General features: G+C 42.7%; 1 protein-coding gene across 1 annotated transcript in view; it reads right to left on the reverse strand.

Moving 5' to 3' along the window:
- The window catches only part of RAC2 (Rac family small GTPase 2), a 35,777-nt gene continuing 20,747 nt past the window's right edge, over positions 1 to 15,030 (reverse strand). The window contains exons 3-7 of the mRNA XM_074226862.1: positions 14,360 to 14,477; positions 12,481 to 12,543; positions 12,104 to 12,263; positions 3,647 to 3,779; positions 1 to 2,382 (exon numbers count right to left, since the gene is read on the reverse strand). Of these exons, the coding sequence (XP_074082963.1) occupies positions 3,649 to 3,779; positions 12,104 to 12,263; positions 12,481 to 12,543; positions 14,360 to 14,477 (472 nt within the window). The 3' untranslated portion in view covers positions 1 to 2,382; positions 3,647 to 3,648. The remainder of the gene's footprint in view (positions 2,383 to 3,646; positions 3,780 to 12,103; positions 12,264 to 12,480; positions 12,544 to 14,359; positions 14,478 to 15,030) is intronic.

Here is a 15,030-nt window from a genome sequence, read left to right on the forward strand (position 1 = left end):
ACATCCTGCATCTCAGCCCATCTTGGTTTCCTCCTTTCTCTGGAGAAAAGACACAGGTTCAGTTCAGATTCTCATCTTCATGGGCGCACATGAGCCCATATTCAGACCTTCAGCTCCCTAAGGGACACTGCCCCAAGATCTGTTCTTGCTTTGGGTGGGTTGGGAAGGAGGGGACACAATAAAAAGAGTATATGGGTTTGATAGAGTATTAGTATTAAGTTGATTAGAATCCATCCCTTCTGATTCCAAAACTAATTAAGAAAAGATGGTTTCATACAGGAATGGAATGGAATGACCTGGAACTGGTCACTTTATTATTCTGAGACTTAATTTCCAATCTGTAGAGTTCTTGAAGATGACAAAGTTTTGGCCCAAAGGTAAGACAGCCTTTCTCTTCTCTCCTCCACTTTCCCAATGCTTGGGTAGAATTTTAGGAGTTTTCTGCTCTTGATGGAGTCTTCCCTGGACATCCAGTCAGAGGATTTGAGTGGGAGCCCTGGCTGCCAATGACAAGTTGTGTGATCTGGAACAATCCCACTCTGGACCTCAGGTTTTCATTTGTAAATGGTGTAAAAATATCTCTACTTCCTACCCAGAGGGTCTGATGGGAACAGCAAACAAACTAGTAAATGTGAAAGCATCCTGTAGACGTCAAGAACACAAGTACCATGGCCTGTCTGTGTGGGTGGGGGAAAGATCTGTTCCCAAGTAGGGCCCTCAAATCACTTGTAGATGGCCACCTATTTTGCCTTCCCATGAGACCAGCACTTCTCCTGGGACTTGAGCTATTCTCAAGAGTGATGATGTTTCACATTTCTGTGTGAGGGTTTTGTAGGTGTGCGCGTCATTTTTCTTCCAACAATCTTATGAGCAAGTGAGGATAAGAATTCATATCCCCATTTTTAATGAAAAAATAAGGCCTCAGAGGGGGAAAGGGACAATCACAACCACACAAAGCATAAGGGGCAGAGTCCAGAAGCTCCCACTAGGAACCCAGGTCCTATTTCTTCCCAGTTAATTGTGAACATCCTTTTCACAGAGAGTGAGGCTAGGGCAAGATGGGCCTCCTCCTAGTGGTCATCTTAGTGCATCTCTCTGGGACATCTTAAGGGGAATCATGGACCTCAGCCCCAATGCACTCCTTACCTGCTGTAGGTTGTTCATGAAACTAAAAATAACCACAGAAATGAGTTATCCTTTTAATTATAGGGACAGTCAGGCTGTACCAGATGAAATTCCTGACAAGGGCACCAACACCCCTACTATCTGGGGGCTGCAAGAGTCCCAAATAACAAGAGGAAGGAACCACACTTGTGAGCTGATGCTTCTTAAAGTGGGACTCTTGTACTGCAGTCACAGTTCATTAGGAGTGGAAAAACAGAGCAGTGGGTGGGCTGGGGAAGGGCTTTTGTTCCTGGGACTTTCCTTCCATGTCTCTGTGTTTCCCTGTGTTGGAAGCCCAAAGGGCATTGAGGTCACCTGAGGATGTTTCATGGGACTGGAGAAAGAATGGGTTCAACCCTATGTATGATGTCAGAAAAGTCATTCATTTTCTGAGCTTATTTGTTTAACCATGAATTGAGAGATGGAAGATGATGGCTTCTGAAGTCACCTCCCACTTCAAAACTAAGATCTTTAATTATTTCATTGTTTGGGCAGGTGACTTCTAAGGTCCCTTCCAGTATTTACAATGTCTTCTAAACCCTTTTCCTATTCTGTGTGGGATCCTGGAAGTCAGAAATCTGGGAAACCTTTACACTGTGACACTGCAGGCAAGGCAACTGGCCTCACTGGACTTCAGTCAAATGACAACTGTAATATTGACCCCCAACCTCCTTACTGGGGAGAAAGGGGTGAAAAAATCCAGGGGATATGGCCTAGACCTCTACACCAAGGTAAATGATCATTACTATTACCCAATACTCAGTGTCAGAAAGGATGATATGATTACAGTGTTGGGAATAACTTGGGTTCTAGAGGGGGAAAGAGTTGGGTAGCAATGACTTCAAGGTATTGTGAAGGACCCTCAAAGAGGTTCTTGGTGCCCAATAGATACCCCCTGTTGAGATCCTGTGAGATCCCACACAAGAGTTTCCACTGCAATAAAATAGGTCTGTTTTATTGGCCATCTCCCCCAGAAGCCCCTGGCTGTGGTAGAAGGTCCAAGCAGAGAGTGGGGAACAGCTTTGCATGTGCTCACACGATATTGTCCTGGAAATGTCTTTGGGAGGCAGGAGATCAGTGACCAAGAACTCCATCCATCTTTTAAGGAACACCAAGGGGAGAAGGATGTCTGACTGACAAGCCCCTAGATCTCGAAATCAGAAAACTGGGGAGGAGAGCGACACAGCACTGAGGAACAAATAGGCACCAAGGGTATACCTAGATAGGAAAGAAACAAATGATGAAAATTAGGGGATCCCTTCATCATCACTTGTTCCATAGGATCATGGGCTGAGAGCTAGGTTGGACTTTTGAGGTCAACAAATACACATTAAACTGCCTGTCCCTCCCCCAACTCCATTTTCAGGTGAGGAGAGGTTTAAATTGACTTGCTCAAGATCACTCAGATAGTAAGGAGACAATGTCAGATTTCAACTCAGGTCTTTATTCTCCAAATTCAACCTATTTTCCATTGTCTTTCATGACTCTCCAGCAGGCTCTAGCTGGGCAGACCCCCCCCCCCTTGCAGTATGCCTAATCATATCTCCAAACCCCAACCTCATCTTATAACAACAATTTTTTGAGCAATTATTTTTACAATGAACAAACATTCTCTTTGTCTGAAGACATAAGCAGAAATAATTCTGATGAGGAGAAAAAAGATCAGCTTTTTGACTAGAATTCTCATTTTATGATCCACAAACCCAGCCTGAAATCTGATTGGTTATGATTGAGCAAGAGAGAGTTGTGGAGGACAGTGGACGTCATCCATCTCCAATGTAAGTGGGTGGGACTGAAGAATTCATTGTTCTCTGGGGTTAGTAGTTCAAAGCCTTGGCTTAGGGTTTCCATGCTAAATAGGGTCTTAAGGAAAGCCAGGCCTATGGTATTGAAGCTAGAATCCATATCTTAGGACTTCAGGTACTCTTTCCACTGTGCTCATGGATTCAAACCTCATCTCTGACCTTTACTACTTATGTAACCTTGGATAAGCCACTTAACTCCCTTGGACCACAATTTCCTCATCTGTAAAAGGAGAAAGTTGAACTTGGTGACCTCTGGGGTCCCTTCCAGCTCTAGGACTGTGATCTTCTAAGTCACTTACTACCTCTGGCCCTCAATTTCCTCATCTATAAAAGGAGAAAGTTGAACTAAATGACTTCCGGGGGGTCTATCCAATTCTTGGTCTAGCCTTCTATAACTGATAAAATGGGCCATGCTCCATTCTGGGGAATCTCCCACTCTACCCAGTCTTTAACTCCTCAGATAAGTGACATCAACCAGCAGAGTTTTCATACTTGGAACCCACCCAGTGGGACCCAAGAAAGACACTTTATTTTCTGAGAGGTTCCATTCAGGACTGGAATTATAAGCACAGTACCAGGTAAACCATAGGTGCCTAATAAATGCTTACTAGGATTATGCCTTGATGGGCAGTGATAAGTCAGCCTTGTGGGACAAGGAAACTATCTTAGTAACTTACCCCTAGAGTAGGCTGCAGGGGCGTTTCTGCTGTCGGGTGGGCTGGGGGCAAAGGACTGCCCGGATGGCCTCATCAAAGACAGTTTTCAGTCCACGTTGAGTGAGAGCAGAACACTCCAGATACTTCACAGAGTCTAGTAAGAGAGAAAAAGGAGAGGAAGAGGGAGAGAGGGAGAAAGAGAATGGGAGGAAACCTGTCAGTCAGGGTCTCAGTAGCCCATAACCATCAATTTGGGTCGAAGATAGATGAAGGAAAAGTCAATCACAGGATCCTAGATTGTGAGCTGGAAGGAACCTCAGAAGCTGTCTAGACCAACTTCCATACTTTACAGATGAAGAAACTGAGGTTCAAAAAAGTAAAAGTCACTCAGCCTAGTCACAAGAAGAGATAAAAGAAGAGTCCATGAATATGGAATATTCTATGTATTTTCAGATTTTTTTCAAAGTATTGATCAATTTTACTATTTTTCCCTTTTCATTTTTTCTCTTTAAAAATATTCTTTGTTGGGGCATCTAGGTGGTGCAGTAGATGGAGTCAGGAGGACCTAAATTCAAATCCAGCCTCAGACACTTAATAATGACCTAGCTGTGTGGCCTTGGGCAAGCCACTTAACCCCATTGCCTTGCAAAAACCTAAAAAAAAATATTCTTTGTTATATGGGATGAGTCTCTGGAAAAAAAGGGAGGGAGGAAGACATAGAGGGAAATTTAAGGGACATAAAGATGTCAATAAAATTTTAATCTTAGAAGTAATAATAATTATAGCTAGCATTTATATATTGCAGTAAGGTTTGCAAAACACCTTGTAAATATGATTTCATTTTATCCCCACAACTTTAGGAGATAAAGATTTATATTAGCACCTGTTTTCCAGATGAGGATACCGAGGCACATAGTTTAAGTAACTTGCCAGGGTCATGTAGCTTGTAAGTTTCTGAGGTTGGATATGAATTCAGCTGCACCTGCTCCCCTAAGGATTGGTAAAAAGAAGGTCAATTGATTTTCAGGGTTCAACATACCAATAATCCATAATGATGGCAGTAAACAATCCAGAGGGAGAGGTCATCGAACTGCAGAATTTCCAAATCAAAAAAGTGTCGCATAACAGAACCAAGCCTTTTTCTGATGCATACATTTCCAAGTCAATATTTCTGATAATAGGCCATCCAGCCATCCTCCACTAAAACACCTCCAATGATAAGGAACTCACTATCAAAGTAGCCCTTCCAACTTTGGGGCAATTTTAATTATTAGGAAATGCTTCCTTTCATTGTCAGAATCTGAGCACAATGTCCCATTCATACAAACACCATATAATAAATACCAGTTGAATTGATTTAGAAATAGAGAACTTTGGAGGTTAGAGGAACATTAATTAGTGGTCAGGGAGCATAAGCTGGATCTGAGAAGAAATCCCCCCTTCAATATCCCTAGGAAGTATTCATATGGCATTCACTTGAATACCTCCAATGATGAAAAACTTACTACCTCACAAAGCACTCCATTCTACTATCTAAATGTTCTGATAAAAAATAATAAATAATAAAAAATGCTCTGATTGTTAGGAAATCTTTCCTTCTGTTGAGCTGAAATTGTCTCTCTGCAATCTATTGTTCTTAGTTCTGCCCTTTTGAGACCACAAAGAGTTGATCCACTGAATCTATGTGAACTTTTTTTAATTTTCACTGTTTCTTTTTAAAATACTTATTCTAAACCTAATAAACAACAAAGAAGATGGACATTTTTTCTTTTATATAATAGTAAAGGAAGATGCTAATACTTGAAACTCTATTGCGAACCATTTGTTTTTCTTCTAAGTATATAATAAATTTAATAACTTCCAAAGTGATACTACTGGGCTGGGATTTTTTTTTGTCTTTTCTGTGGTCTTCATGATTTTTTTCAATTATCAAGATTTTCCCCATATTTTCTCCTCCTGCTCACAAATTCAACGAGTCTGTCCTGAGTCTCCTCCATTTTAAGCACCAGAGTCCTTCAACCATCTCTCATAAAATCCAATTTTGAAAGCCCTCACCATCTTTCAACTGAATCCTTAAAAATAATTGATTCCCACACTTCCTGACTTCATCTTTTTACCTTTCCTAGAAAAACATCTATTCTTTTTTCACCTAAAAATTTATTTCTACCCTAAAATCTAGAACTCTCCTCTACCATGAAACCTTTTAGTTGAATTTAATACATTTGCTGCATTTTGATCAAGCTTGAATTTTAGGCTCCCAGGCAGAGATCTGTTGGTTAAATGTTTAACAACCAGCTCTTGGGGGAGAGGGAAAGAATATGACAGAATACATTTGAGTTTAATTATTATTACTAAAATGTTCTCTATTATTTTTATAAATCCAGACAGTAAAACAAGAAATCAAATCTCTATTTGGAGAATCTACCATCTTCTGAGGTATAAATGCTCCCAATGGAGATTTAACCATCAGCTCTAGAGAAGCTAGAATGGGTTCCAGCATACTCCTACTCCCAGCTTAAATTCTGCAAGGTCCATCCCTTCCCCTTTTTGCCCTGTGATCAGAACATGGAAGCTATAGACGTGTTTTCCGTGCCTCCTAGCAACTCCCTCCTTTCCTGGACCCTTCAGTATAACAAAGTCTTTTTCAGAGAGTCGACATACTCTCCTGTGACTATGACCCCTTGAATCAACTCTATTAGGTGACCTTGGATAGCTTTTTCTCTGCTTAAATTTTGCCATCTATTCAATGGGTATGATGCTTACCCAGACCACCTGACTGGGAGAAGCTGCAAAATATAATTAAACAACGGTAATAAGAGTTGTCATTTGCAGAGAGCTCAAAGATTTGAAAAGCACTTGGGAATCTGCCCTTTTGGGTTTGTCTAGACCAGAGGTATCAAACCCAAGGTGTACCAGCTACATGTAGTCAATCTGGCTTGGCCCAAAGCAAGATTCAAATGATTTTGCCAATTGGTCTTTATGTGATTATGTGATTTTTATTTGATTATGTATTTTTTAAAAAAGAAATATATATAAACATGTGTTTTCCTGGTCAGTAAATGGAATACAAGGATCCTTAAGTATAACTTAGCTGCCCTCATTTTTATTTTATTTTGACTGTTCTAGATAATGGAAAACTGGAGAGAGGATCTAATCCCTACCCCAAAGAGGGATTTGGTGTCAGAATTTGGAAATTCACCTTCCTGAGTCTCAGTTTCCTCATCAGTAAAATGAAACTTCTAGAATCCCATTGAGGATCAAATCAATTGAAGGCTTATGCACCTCTGCCTAGCCCAAAAGGCCAAGTATCATCAATAGATAAATGCTAAATTATTCTCACTTAACAGATGGGAAAACTGATGCTCATCAAAGTGGGATGGCTTGCTTAAGTTCACACAGATAATAACTATCTGAGGCTGAATTTGAACTTATGTTCTTGATTGCCAGTTCGGCTCTCACAGAGATGTGCTGCAATGAGTTCTAACCAGCTTTTACAGTGCTGACTACACTTTAAGTGTGAGCTTTTACAATTTGGAAACCAGCAAATGTTGCAAATCAAGGCTTGATTTCCTATTTTGTTGATGGTCTAGACTTGGGAAAGTGATAGCAAAAATGTTAGTAATTGAGATTAAACTTGTAAGAGTTGTGTGAAATTCTTTTTCCTGGAAAGCTGGTTGTTAAATATTCATCACCACACCCCTGCTTCTCCATCCACTCTGTAGAAACAATACTGGGCTTGACATCAGGAGATCTGGACTCGAATCCATATTGTGGATCTCTGATGTGTCATTTACCAACCATGGGCTCCCTGGACAAGTCACTTTAATGCTCTAGGCTCAGTTTCCTCCTTTGTGAAGTAAAGACATTGGCATTATCTGACCAGTCTCACTGGTCCTTGGGGGCAGGGAGAAAGCATGTTCTGTGAATCCAAATGAGACCTGGGGAGCTCAACTGAGGTAAAGTCATGGAGCCTCTGGAGGAGGTGAGAGAAGAAACTTCAGCTCCACTGATGATATTCATCCCCAGGATGAAGTGGGAGAGGCAGAGTGTGAAGTTCAGCTTGCTAATTCTCCAACGATTTGAATTCTGATAAGTCATTTCTCTTTCCTAGACATAAGTTTATTCATCTGTAGGATCAAAGAGTTGAACATTCCCTGCCATCCCTGCCATTCTCTGTTCTAAAGCCCCTCCCAGCTCTGACATTCTCCATTCTATGATCCTCCCACCCCCAGCTCTGACATCTCCTTTTTTAAGGCTCTGACATCCTGTTATAAACCATCCCCACCAACTCTGTCATTCTCTGTTCCAAGGCCCCTCCCGGCTCTGACGTATCCTGTTCCAAGGACCTTCCTAGCTCTGACATTCTACCTCTTGAATTTCTTCATATCTCAAGATTTGATGAACCTATGAGAGACGGAAAAACAATAAATATGTTTTCATTTAGGTGAATCCCAAGCATCACTCTAAAAAAAATTCAGTTTCCAATACAAAACCTGCTCTTTGATTCCTTTGAGATCGCAGATAAATATACTCTTCTCTCTGAGTATCAGTTTCCCCATCTGCACAATGAGGAGATTATAAGACCTAGGATTCTGTCCATCATCAACCTAAGCTGACCAGGGAGAATGTCCTTATTCCACAAGCCCAGAGCATATAGGAGAATATTCACCATCTCCCTCTCAGATCACCTGGAAATCCCTCCTGGTTTCTGTTTGTACCCATTCTCCCCAATCCTTAAACCCCTGATTCTCCCTTTCATCCTTCCACCTCTGCCATTTCCCTGAGATAGCCGTCAGTCAAATGGGCTGGTGAGAAACCAAGGCAGGAGAATGGGTAGTGACCAGGCAGAATCCTGGGCAGTGAGCACTGTATCATACTAGCAGGGGGAAGAGGAAAGGGATTGCCCCCCAGAACAAGGCCCAGTGATAGATGGGCTGGGACTGAGCCCCCAGATTAAGTTAGTCATGAGGGGAAGACAACAGGAAGTTGCGGTCTCTTTTCCTGTTAAAGAGAGAAGAGATGTGGAGGCCTCCCCCCTCTGAAGGACCTCCCAGTTCCGGCCAGAAAAAGAAGATTGGGGGTAGGGTAGTCACAGATTCTGGGTGGCCACAAGGGTGTAAAATGTCAACAGGCAGGGTGCAACAGAGAGCCAGGGCACTTAAAAGCACCGTCAAACTTTCTTTTGAATCTGCCTTTGAGAGATTAAGGACCCTGCTGGGTTTGGGGGAAAACTCTGAGTCCAAATCAGACTCCTCGACTTAACTAATTCACTTAGATATTCTGAGCCTCAGTTTCTTGGCCTAGAAAAAGGAGCTGATAGATAAGATCTGGCATATGTACCTCACAGGTTACTGATGAGACTCCAGTGCTGGAAGGGCTGTACAGCTCTTAGAGCAACTGATGGAGGGCGGCTTTGAAGGTTTGGGGTTGGAACTGAGCAGGGAGCTCCCACTAAGAAATGTGTCTTCACTAACCAGTGTAGCACCTGCTCCAACATAGTCTTAGAGAATGACATGGGGCATTAAGACGGCGTGCCAAGGTTTGTAGCAGAGGCAACACTTGCACCCAGCTCCTGCTGGCTCCAAGGCCATACGGTGCCTCAGCTACTACTAGTAATAGTAGAAGTAACTGAAGCAGCAGCAGCAGGAGTAATAGAAGTATCAGTGGTGGTAGCAGCAGCAGCAGCAGCAGCAGCAGCAGCAGTAGTAGTAGTAGTAGTAGTAGTAGTGGTAGTAGTAGTGGTGGTAGTGGTAGTGGTGGTAGTGGTAGTAGTAGCAGTGGTGGTAGTGGTAGTAGTAGTAGTAGTGGTGGTGGTAGTAGTGGTAGTAGTGGTAGTGGTAGTAGTAGTAGTGGTGGTAGTGGTAGTAGTAGTAGTGGTGGTAGTAGTAGTAGTAGTAGTGGTGGTGGTGGTGGTGGTAGTGGTGGTGGTGGTAGTGGTAGTAGCAGTGGTGGTAGTGGTAGTAGTAGTAGTAGCAGTGGTGGTAGTGGTAGTAGTAGTAGTAGTAGTGGTGGTAGTGGTAGTGGTGGTAGTAGAAATAGTAGTAGTGGCAGTGGTAGTGGTAGTCATAGCAGTAGCGGTAATAGTAGTAGTAGTAGTGGTAGTGGTAGTGATGGTAGTGGTAGTAGTAGCAGTGGTAGTAGTAGTGGTAGTAGTAGTAGTGGAAGTAGTAGTAGTGGCAGTAGTGGTAGTGGTAGTCGTAGCAGCAGCAGCAGTAGCAGTAATAGTAGTAGTAGTAGCAGTAGAAGCAGAAATGACATCACAGCAGCTGCAGTTGTAGCAGTAGCAGCAGTCACAGCAATAGTGGTAGTAGTAGCGGCAATAGCAGCAGCAGAAGATGGCGGTGGCGGTGGCGGCGGTGGTGGCAGTGGTATGAGTAGGCTGTTCAGTCAGTCACCACTTTCACTGCATCTTAGAAATGAAGAGGCCTCCAGGATCATCCAATTTGTGAACCTCCCATGGAAGTGAGCCCCGAGGGTTGGCACGCTGCCTCCCGTTCAACATTGGGATGGTTTTTATTAGGAATATTTTCCTGGGGGGGGGGGGGGGTTCTTGCCTCCAGATGAACTGTTCCTTTCTGCAGCTCCCAGTTCTGTCCTCGGGGAGCAAGAAGGACAAGTTTCATTGCTCTCCGACATGCCAGCCCTGTGGTCATTTGAATCCAGAGCAGTTCTGTCTCCCTGAATGTTCTCTTCTCCAGGATAACCATCGGCAACCCTTTCACCTAATGCTCAGATGGCACGCTCTCCTGGCCCTCCTTGGACACCCACCTCTCCTAGCTTGTTCATATTATTCCTAGAATAGGAGTTCAGTGTTCTAGATATGACTACCAAGCCATGACTCATTTTCCTAGGCCTCTGCTGGGGCAACGTGAGCCTGTGTTAATGTTGGAAGCTGCCGTGTCACAGCGCAGTCTGCTCAACTTGGGTGTGTTATGCTATGCTGCATTGTGTTGTGTCGTGTTCTGCTGTTACGGTGTTCTCTGTGCTCTGTTGCATCACGTATTCTATCATATTGTATTCTAGAACAATAGTCTACCTTCTATTGTATTCTCTCCAGGTCTAGCATATATTCTACTTTGTTTTATCTTGTATTATCTTATTTCATCTTGTATTACATTAATTATATTATCTTGTACTCTATGTAATTCTGTGGCTTACAGTCTATGTAATCTTATATGTTTTGTCCATTATGTTTTATTTTATAATATTAGCTCAGTTTGGAATTATATGGCTATAATATGATACTATATTTTATTATACTGTACCAATTAACAAATAGGAGTTCCCCTCAGGGGTTACAAACATAGAGTTCAGGGTCTGGGTAGGGAATTTTGTTTTGTATTTTTGGTCTTTGTATCCTAAGCACAATAGAGAAGGTGCTTAATAGACATTTCTGGATCTGTTGATTAAACTTGTAGTTCAAGAATACCTCCAGCTGGTTTTTTAGATCACCTGTTGACTAGCCTTGTCTCCACCATCTTATTCTTGTAAAAAAAATGTTTTTAGTTTTGTTTTTTTTTGCAAGGCAATGGGGTTAAGTGACTTGCCCAAAGCCACACAGCTAGGTCAGTATTAAGTGTTTGAGGCTGGATTTGAACTCAGGTCCTCCTGACTCCAGGGCCGGTGCTCTATCCACTGTGCCACCAAGCTGCCCCCCCATTTTTTTTTAAATCTGTCAGACTTTTCATTGAACTCCAACAGATTTCATCACAATCAATGTTACAGATTACAGGCTGATCCCCATTGTCAGAGAGAATTCTTCACAGAAGAATAAGAATGTGAAATCCAAGATCCACCCAAAAAAAGTGGTCTTCTTAGGTTTGTGCCAGAGCCTTTCAGTTTCCCAAGTCTGCTTTCCAAGAAGTTAGTCTTCCCTCCAAACTTTGGGTCATTAATCAAAGGATGGGTGCCATCTATGTCTTTGCCCAAGAGATTGATAATCATCCACAGCATGGATAAAACCATAAGGTCACACTGAACAAAGGTGGCAGAAATTCAAGACCTGTCTGCTCTCACCCTCCCCCCCCACACTTCTGGGTCTAAAGAGGCAAATTCCTTTTTTTTAACTTATTTTTTTTTGCAAGGCAATGGGGTTAAGTGACTTGCCCAAGGTCACACGGCTAGATAATTATTAAGTGTCTGATCCAGATTTGAACTCTGGTCCTCCTGACTCCAGGGCCAGTGCTCTATCTACTGTGTCATCTAGCTATCCCTAAGAGGTAAACTCTTAAGAATACCCTCCCCCCCAGTCATTAAACAAATTGCCCCAACCTTTAGAGAGTCTCCCATCCTCATAGAATTTAGAGGAGGGAGGTTCCTTAGGAGTCTTCAAGTTTAGCTACCACAATTTACAATAGAAGATTCTGAGGCTCAGATAGGGAAATGACTTGTCCAGGGTCACACACTAAGTAGTAGCACTGTAGATATGTCTCTAGTCTCTGCCTTCAGATATCCACTGCCAGGTCATGGAACTCTTACCTATTTCCTTGGCCAGGGCGAGGCCCTGTGGATATGTGATGGGTGTCAGCTTCTTCTCCTTCAATTTTTCAATGGTGTCCTTGTCATCACGAAGATCCAACTTGGTCCCCACCAGGATGATGGGGGTGCTGGGGCAATGATGCCGAACCTCAGGATACCACTGAGCAGGGAAAGAGCCAGCAGAGAGGGAGAAGAGCCCCAAAGGTGGAAGGTCAGATCAAGCAACCAAAATATCCCTCCTGGGGTACTCGTCCCCCATCAATCACAACCACCACTAGTCAAAGCTGCCCTTATGGAGGTGGTTGATAGAACTGTCCTGTGCCCCTGCTCCAAAGATACTATTCCCTTTTCTCTGGGCGTCTCAGAGAATCACTCACCTTTGCACGGACATTCTCGTATGAAGCTGGGCTCACAAGGGAGAAGCAGATCAAGAAAACATCCTGAGAAGAGAGGAGAAAGGGGTACAGATCAGCAAAGTGGGAAGCCAAACTAAGAAAGGGCTCATTTCCTCAGGTAATATACTCCATGACTCTCATGGATGGATCAACCAACTCAGGGGAGAGCTGAGGGCATCTGAATCTCTACCAGAGAAGAATGTGATGATGCTGACTGGCGAATTCTCTGAACATAGTTTTTACTTAATACGCCCCATTTACTTGCCACCTACTCATTATCCATTATAAACAGCTACCAGTCACCCACTTTAAAGCAACCCATCAACCAACATTGATTAAGTGTCTACTAGTGCCACACGCTGAAGTTACAAAGAGAAATTCCTATGTTTCAAGAGCAAACATGCTACTGGGGAATGCAGTTTGTTCACAGAGAAGTAAATGGAAGATATAGAACCAATACATATGAACTATTGAAAGGGGCAGCAGAAAAAAGTTTTGACACCTGGGAAATCTAGATTCCAATTGGTTAAACTCAGGAGGAAAAGGATACTCCAGGGATAGGAGAGCAGCCTGTTTAAGAGTCCAGAAGTGGGAGATGAATGTCTTGTATAGAGAACAGCTGATAAAACAGTCTGACTGGTCCATATGTGTCATCATTTATTCCTCATCCACTCTTCACCTATGTCCCACCATTCACTACTCATCCACCATGTTCCATTTATCCATTATCCACTATCCTGCCTTCACCTATCACTTGTAATGCATGCATTAACCACCATTTACCATTTATTCACTTTCTATCTCTTGCCTATCCACCTTTCATCCATGGTCCATTCTTTACTTACCAGTTGCCACTCACCTATCCTTTACCATTCATCTATTATCTGCCCTTTACCCATCAATCACTCTTCGCCACCATCCACCACTCACTCACCATCTTCCCTTATTATCCATCAACACATAAAGCTTCCTTCACCCATCAGCCAGCTTATACCCTTCACCCATAAGCCATCATCCACTCATCAGTCTCCTTTCAGCTATTAACCATCATCTACCCATCCCACTCTTCACCTATCAGCCACCACTTACCATTCATCTATCATCCACTCACCAAATATCCTTCAGCAATTACCCATAAGCCTCCATTCCTCCACTATCCACCCTTTGCCATTTTACCATTACAAGCAATCATTTATCATTCAACCTTTACCAATGATTTGCTATTCAACTACTGATTTCCCCTCATCTGTCACCTACTATCTACTCTTCAACTACCATTCATCCATCTTTCACCTAGCAATCACCATTCACAGTTCATCTTTCAACCACCATCCTTTACCTCTTAACAATCGTCTACTCTTCACCTAATATCCATTTTTCACCACATAGTCAGTGTTTTATTCACCCACCATCCCCCATTGTTGACTTGGAGGGGAACTCTGAAGGTCAAAAGGTAATTTAGTGTCCAGAGACTACACTATTTCATAAAGACCTGCTAGTCCAAGGAATTCAGTCTTAGGTAGGAAGCCAGACTGATACCATCACATTTCATGCCTTCTCACTCCAGAGTCACTCACTTCCAAGCCATTCACTGGGGGTCTCCTGTGGTTGTAAGGGACTCAGTAGTCTAAACCTAGATTCTCAAATTTCTCATCAGCACCCTTGTAAATATCTAACCTTTTGGGAAGAAGCTGAAGAATTCACGTAAAAGGCAACCCTGCCAGACATCCTTGAGACAAGGGAAGGAAGAAGAGACCCCTTGCTGTTGACTCACCTTCTCTATTCCAGTGATGAGCAAAAGTGAGAGAGACAAGACAGGAAGAAATATCTAGAGGTGGGAAGAGAAGAAGATAGAACTTACTGTTTGGGGATAGGAAAGAGGCCGAAGACGGTCATAGTCCTCCTGCCCAGCTGTATCCCACAGCCCCAAGTTCACTGGTTTGCTGTCAACCATCACATTGGCTGAATAGTTATCAAACCTGCAATTCAAGCAGAGGAGGAAATGAAGAAATAGGTACACAATGGCCGTTGAGCACTGAAAATGTCAATGTTGAAGGGAATGGAAAAGTGATTGAAGGATCAAAGACTAGAATAGATTAACTCCCTCATTTAATAAAGGAAGTGACCTTCCCAAAGAGAAGTGACTTAGTTGAGAGCACACAGCAAAGGGAAGTTAGTGTGGTACAATGGAAAGAACAGCAGCTCCACAGTCAAGAAACATGAATTCAAAACTTGGGATTGCAAATGATTTTTCCCTGGACCTCAGTTTCCCCACTTCAGAAATTGAGTGTATTGAACTAGAAGCTCATAAGGGCCCTTCGATCTCTATTCACATGGATACTAAGTCACCTAACTTCTTGGGACTTCAGTTTACCATTCAACTAGATCACTTATGAGTTATCTTTCCCTTCCAACTCTAAACCTATGATCATTTTGTGACTCAGTTTCCTCCTATGTAAAAAAAGGAGGTTGGACTCAATGATCTTGAAAACTCTTTCCAGCTTTAGAACTATGACCCTAAATAGAGCTGAG

The sequence above is a fragment of the Macrotis lagotis genome, chromosome 2 (genome assembly GCF_037893015.1).
Source record: "Macrotis lagotis isolate mMagLag1 chromosome 2, bilby.v1.9.chrom.fasta, whole genome shotgun sequence".
Classification (NCBI taxonomy): domain Eukaryota; kingdom Metazoa; phylum Chordata; class Mammalia; order Peramelemorphia; family Peramelidae; genus Macrotis; species Macrotis lagotis.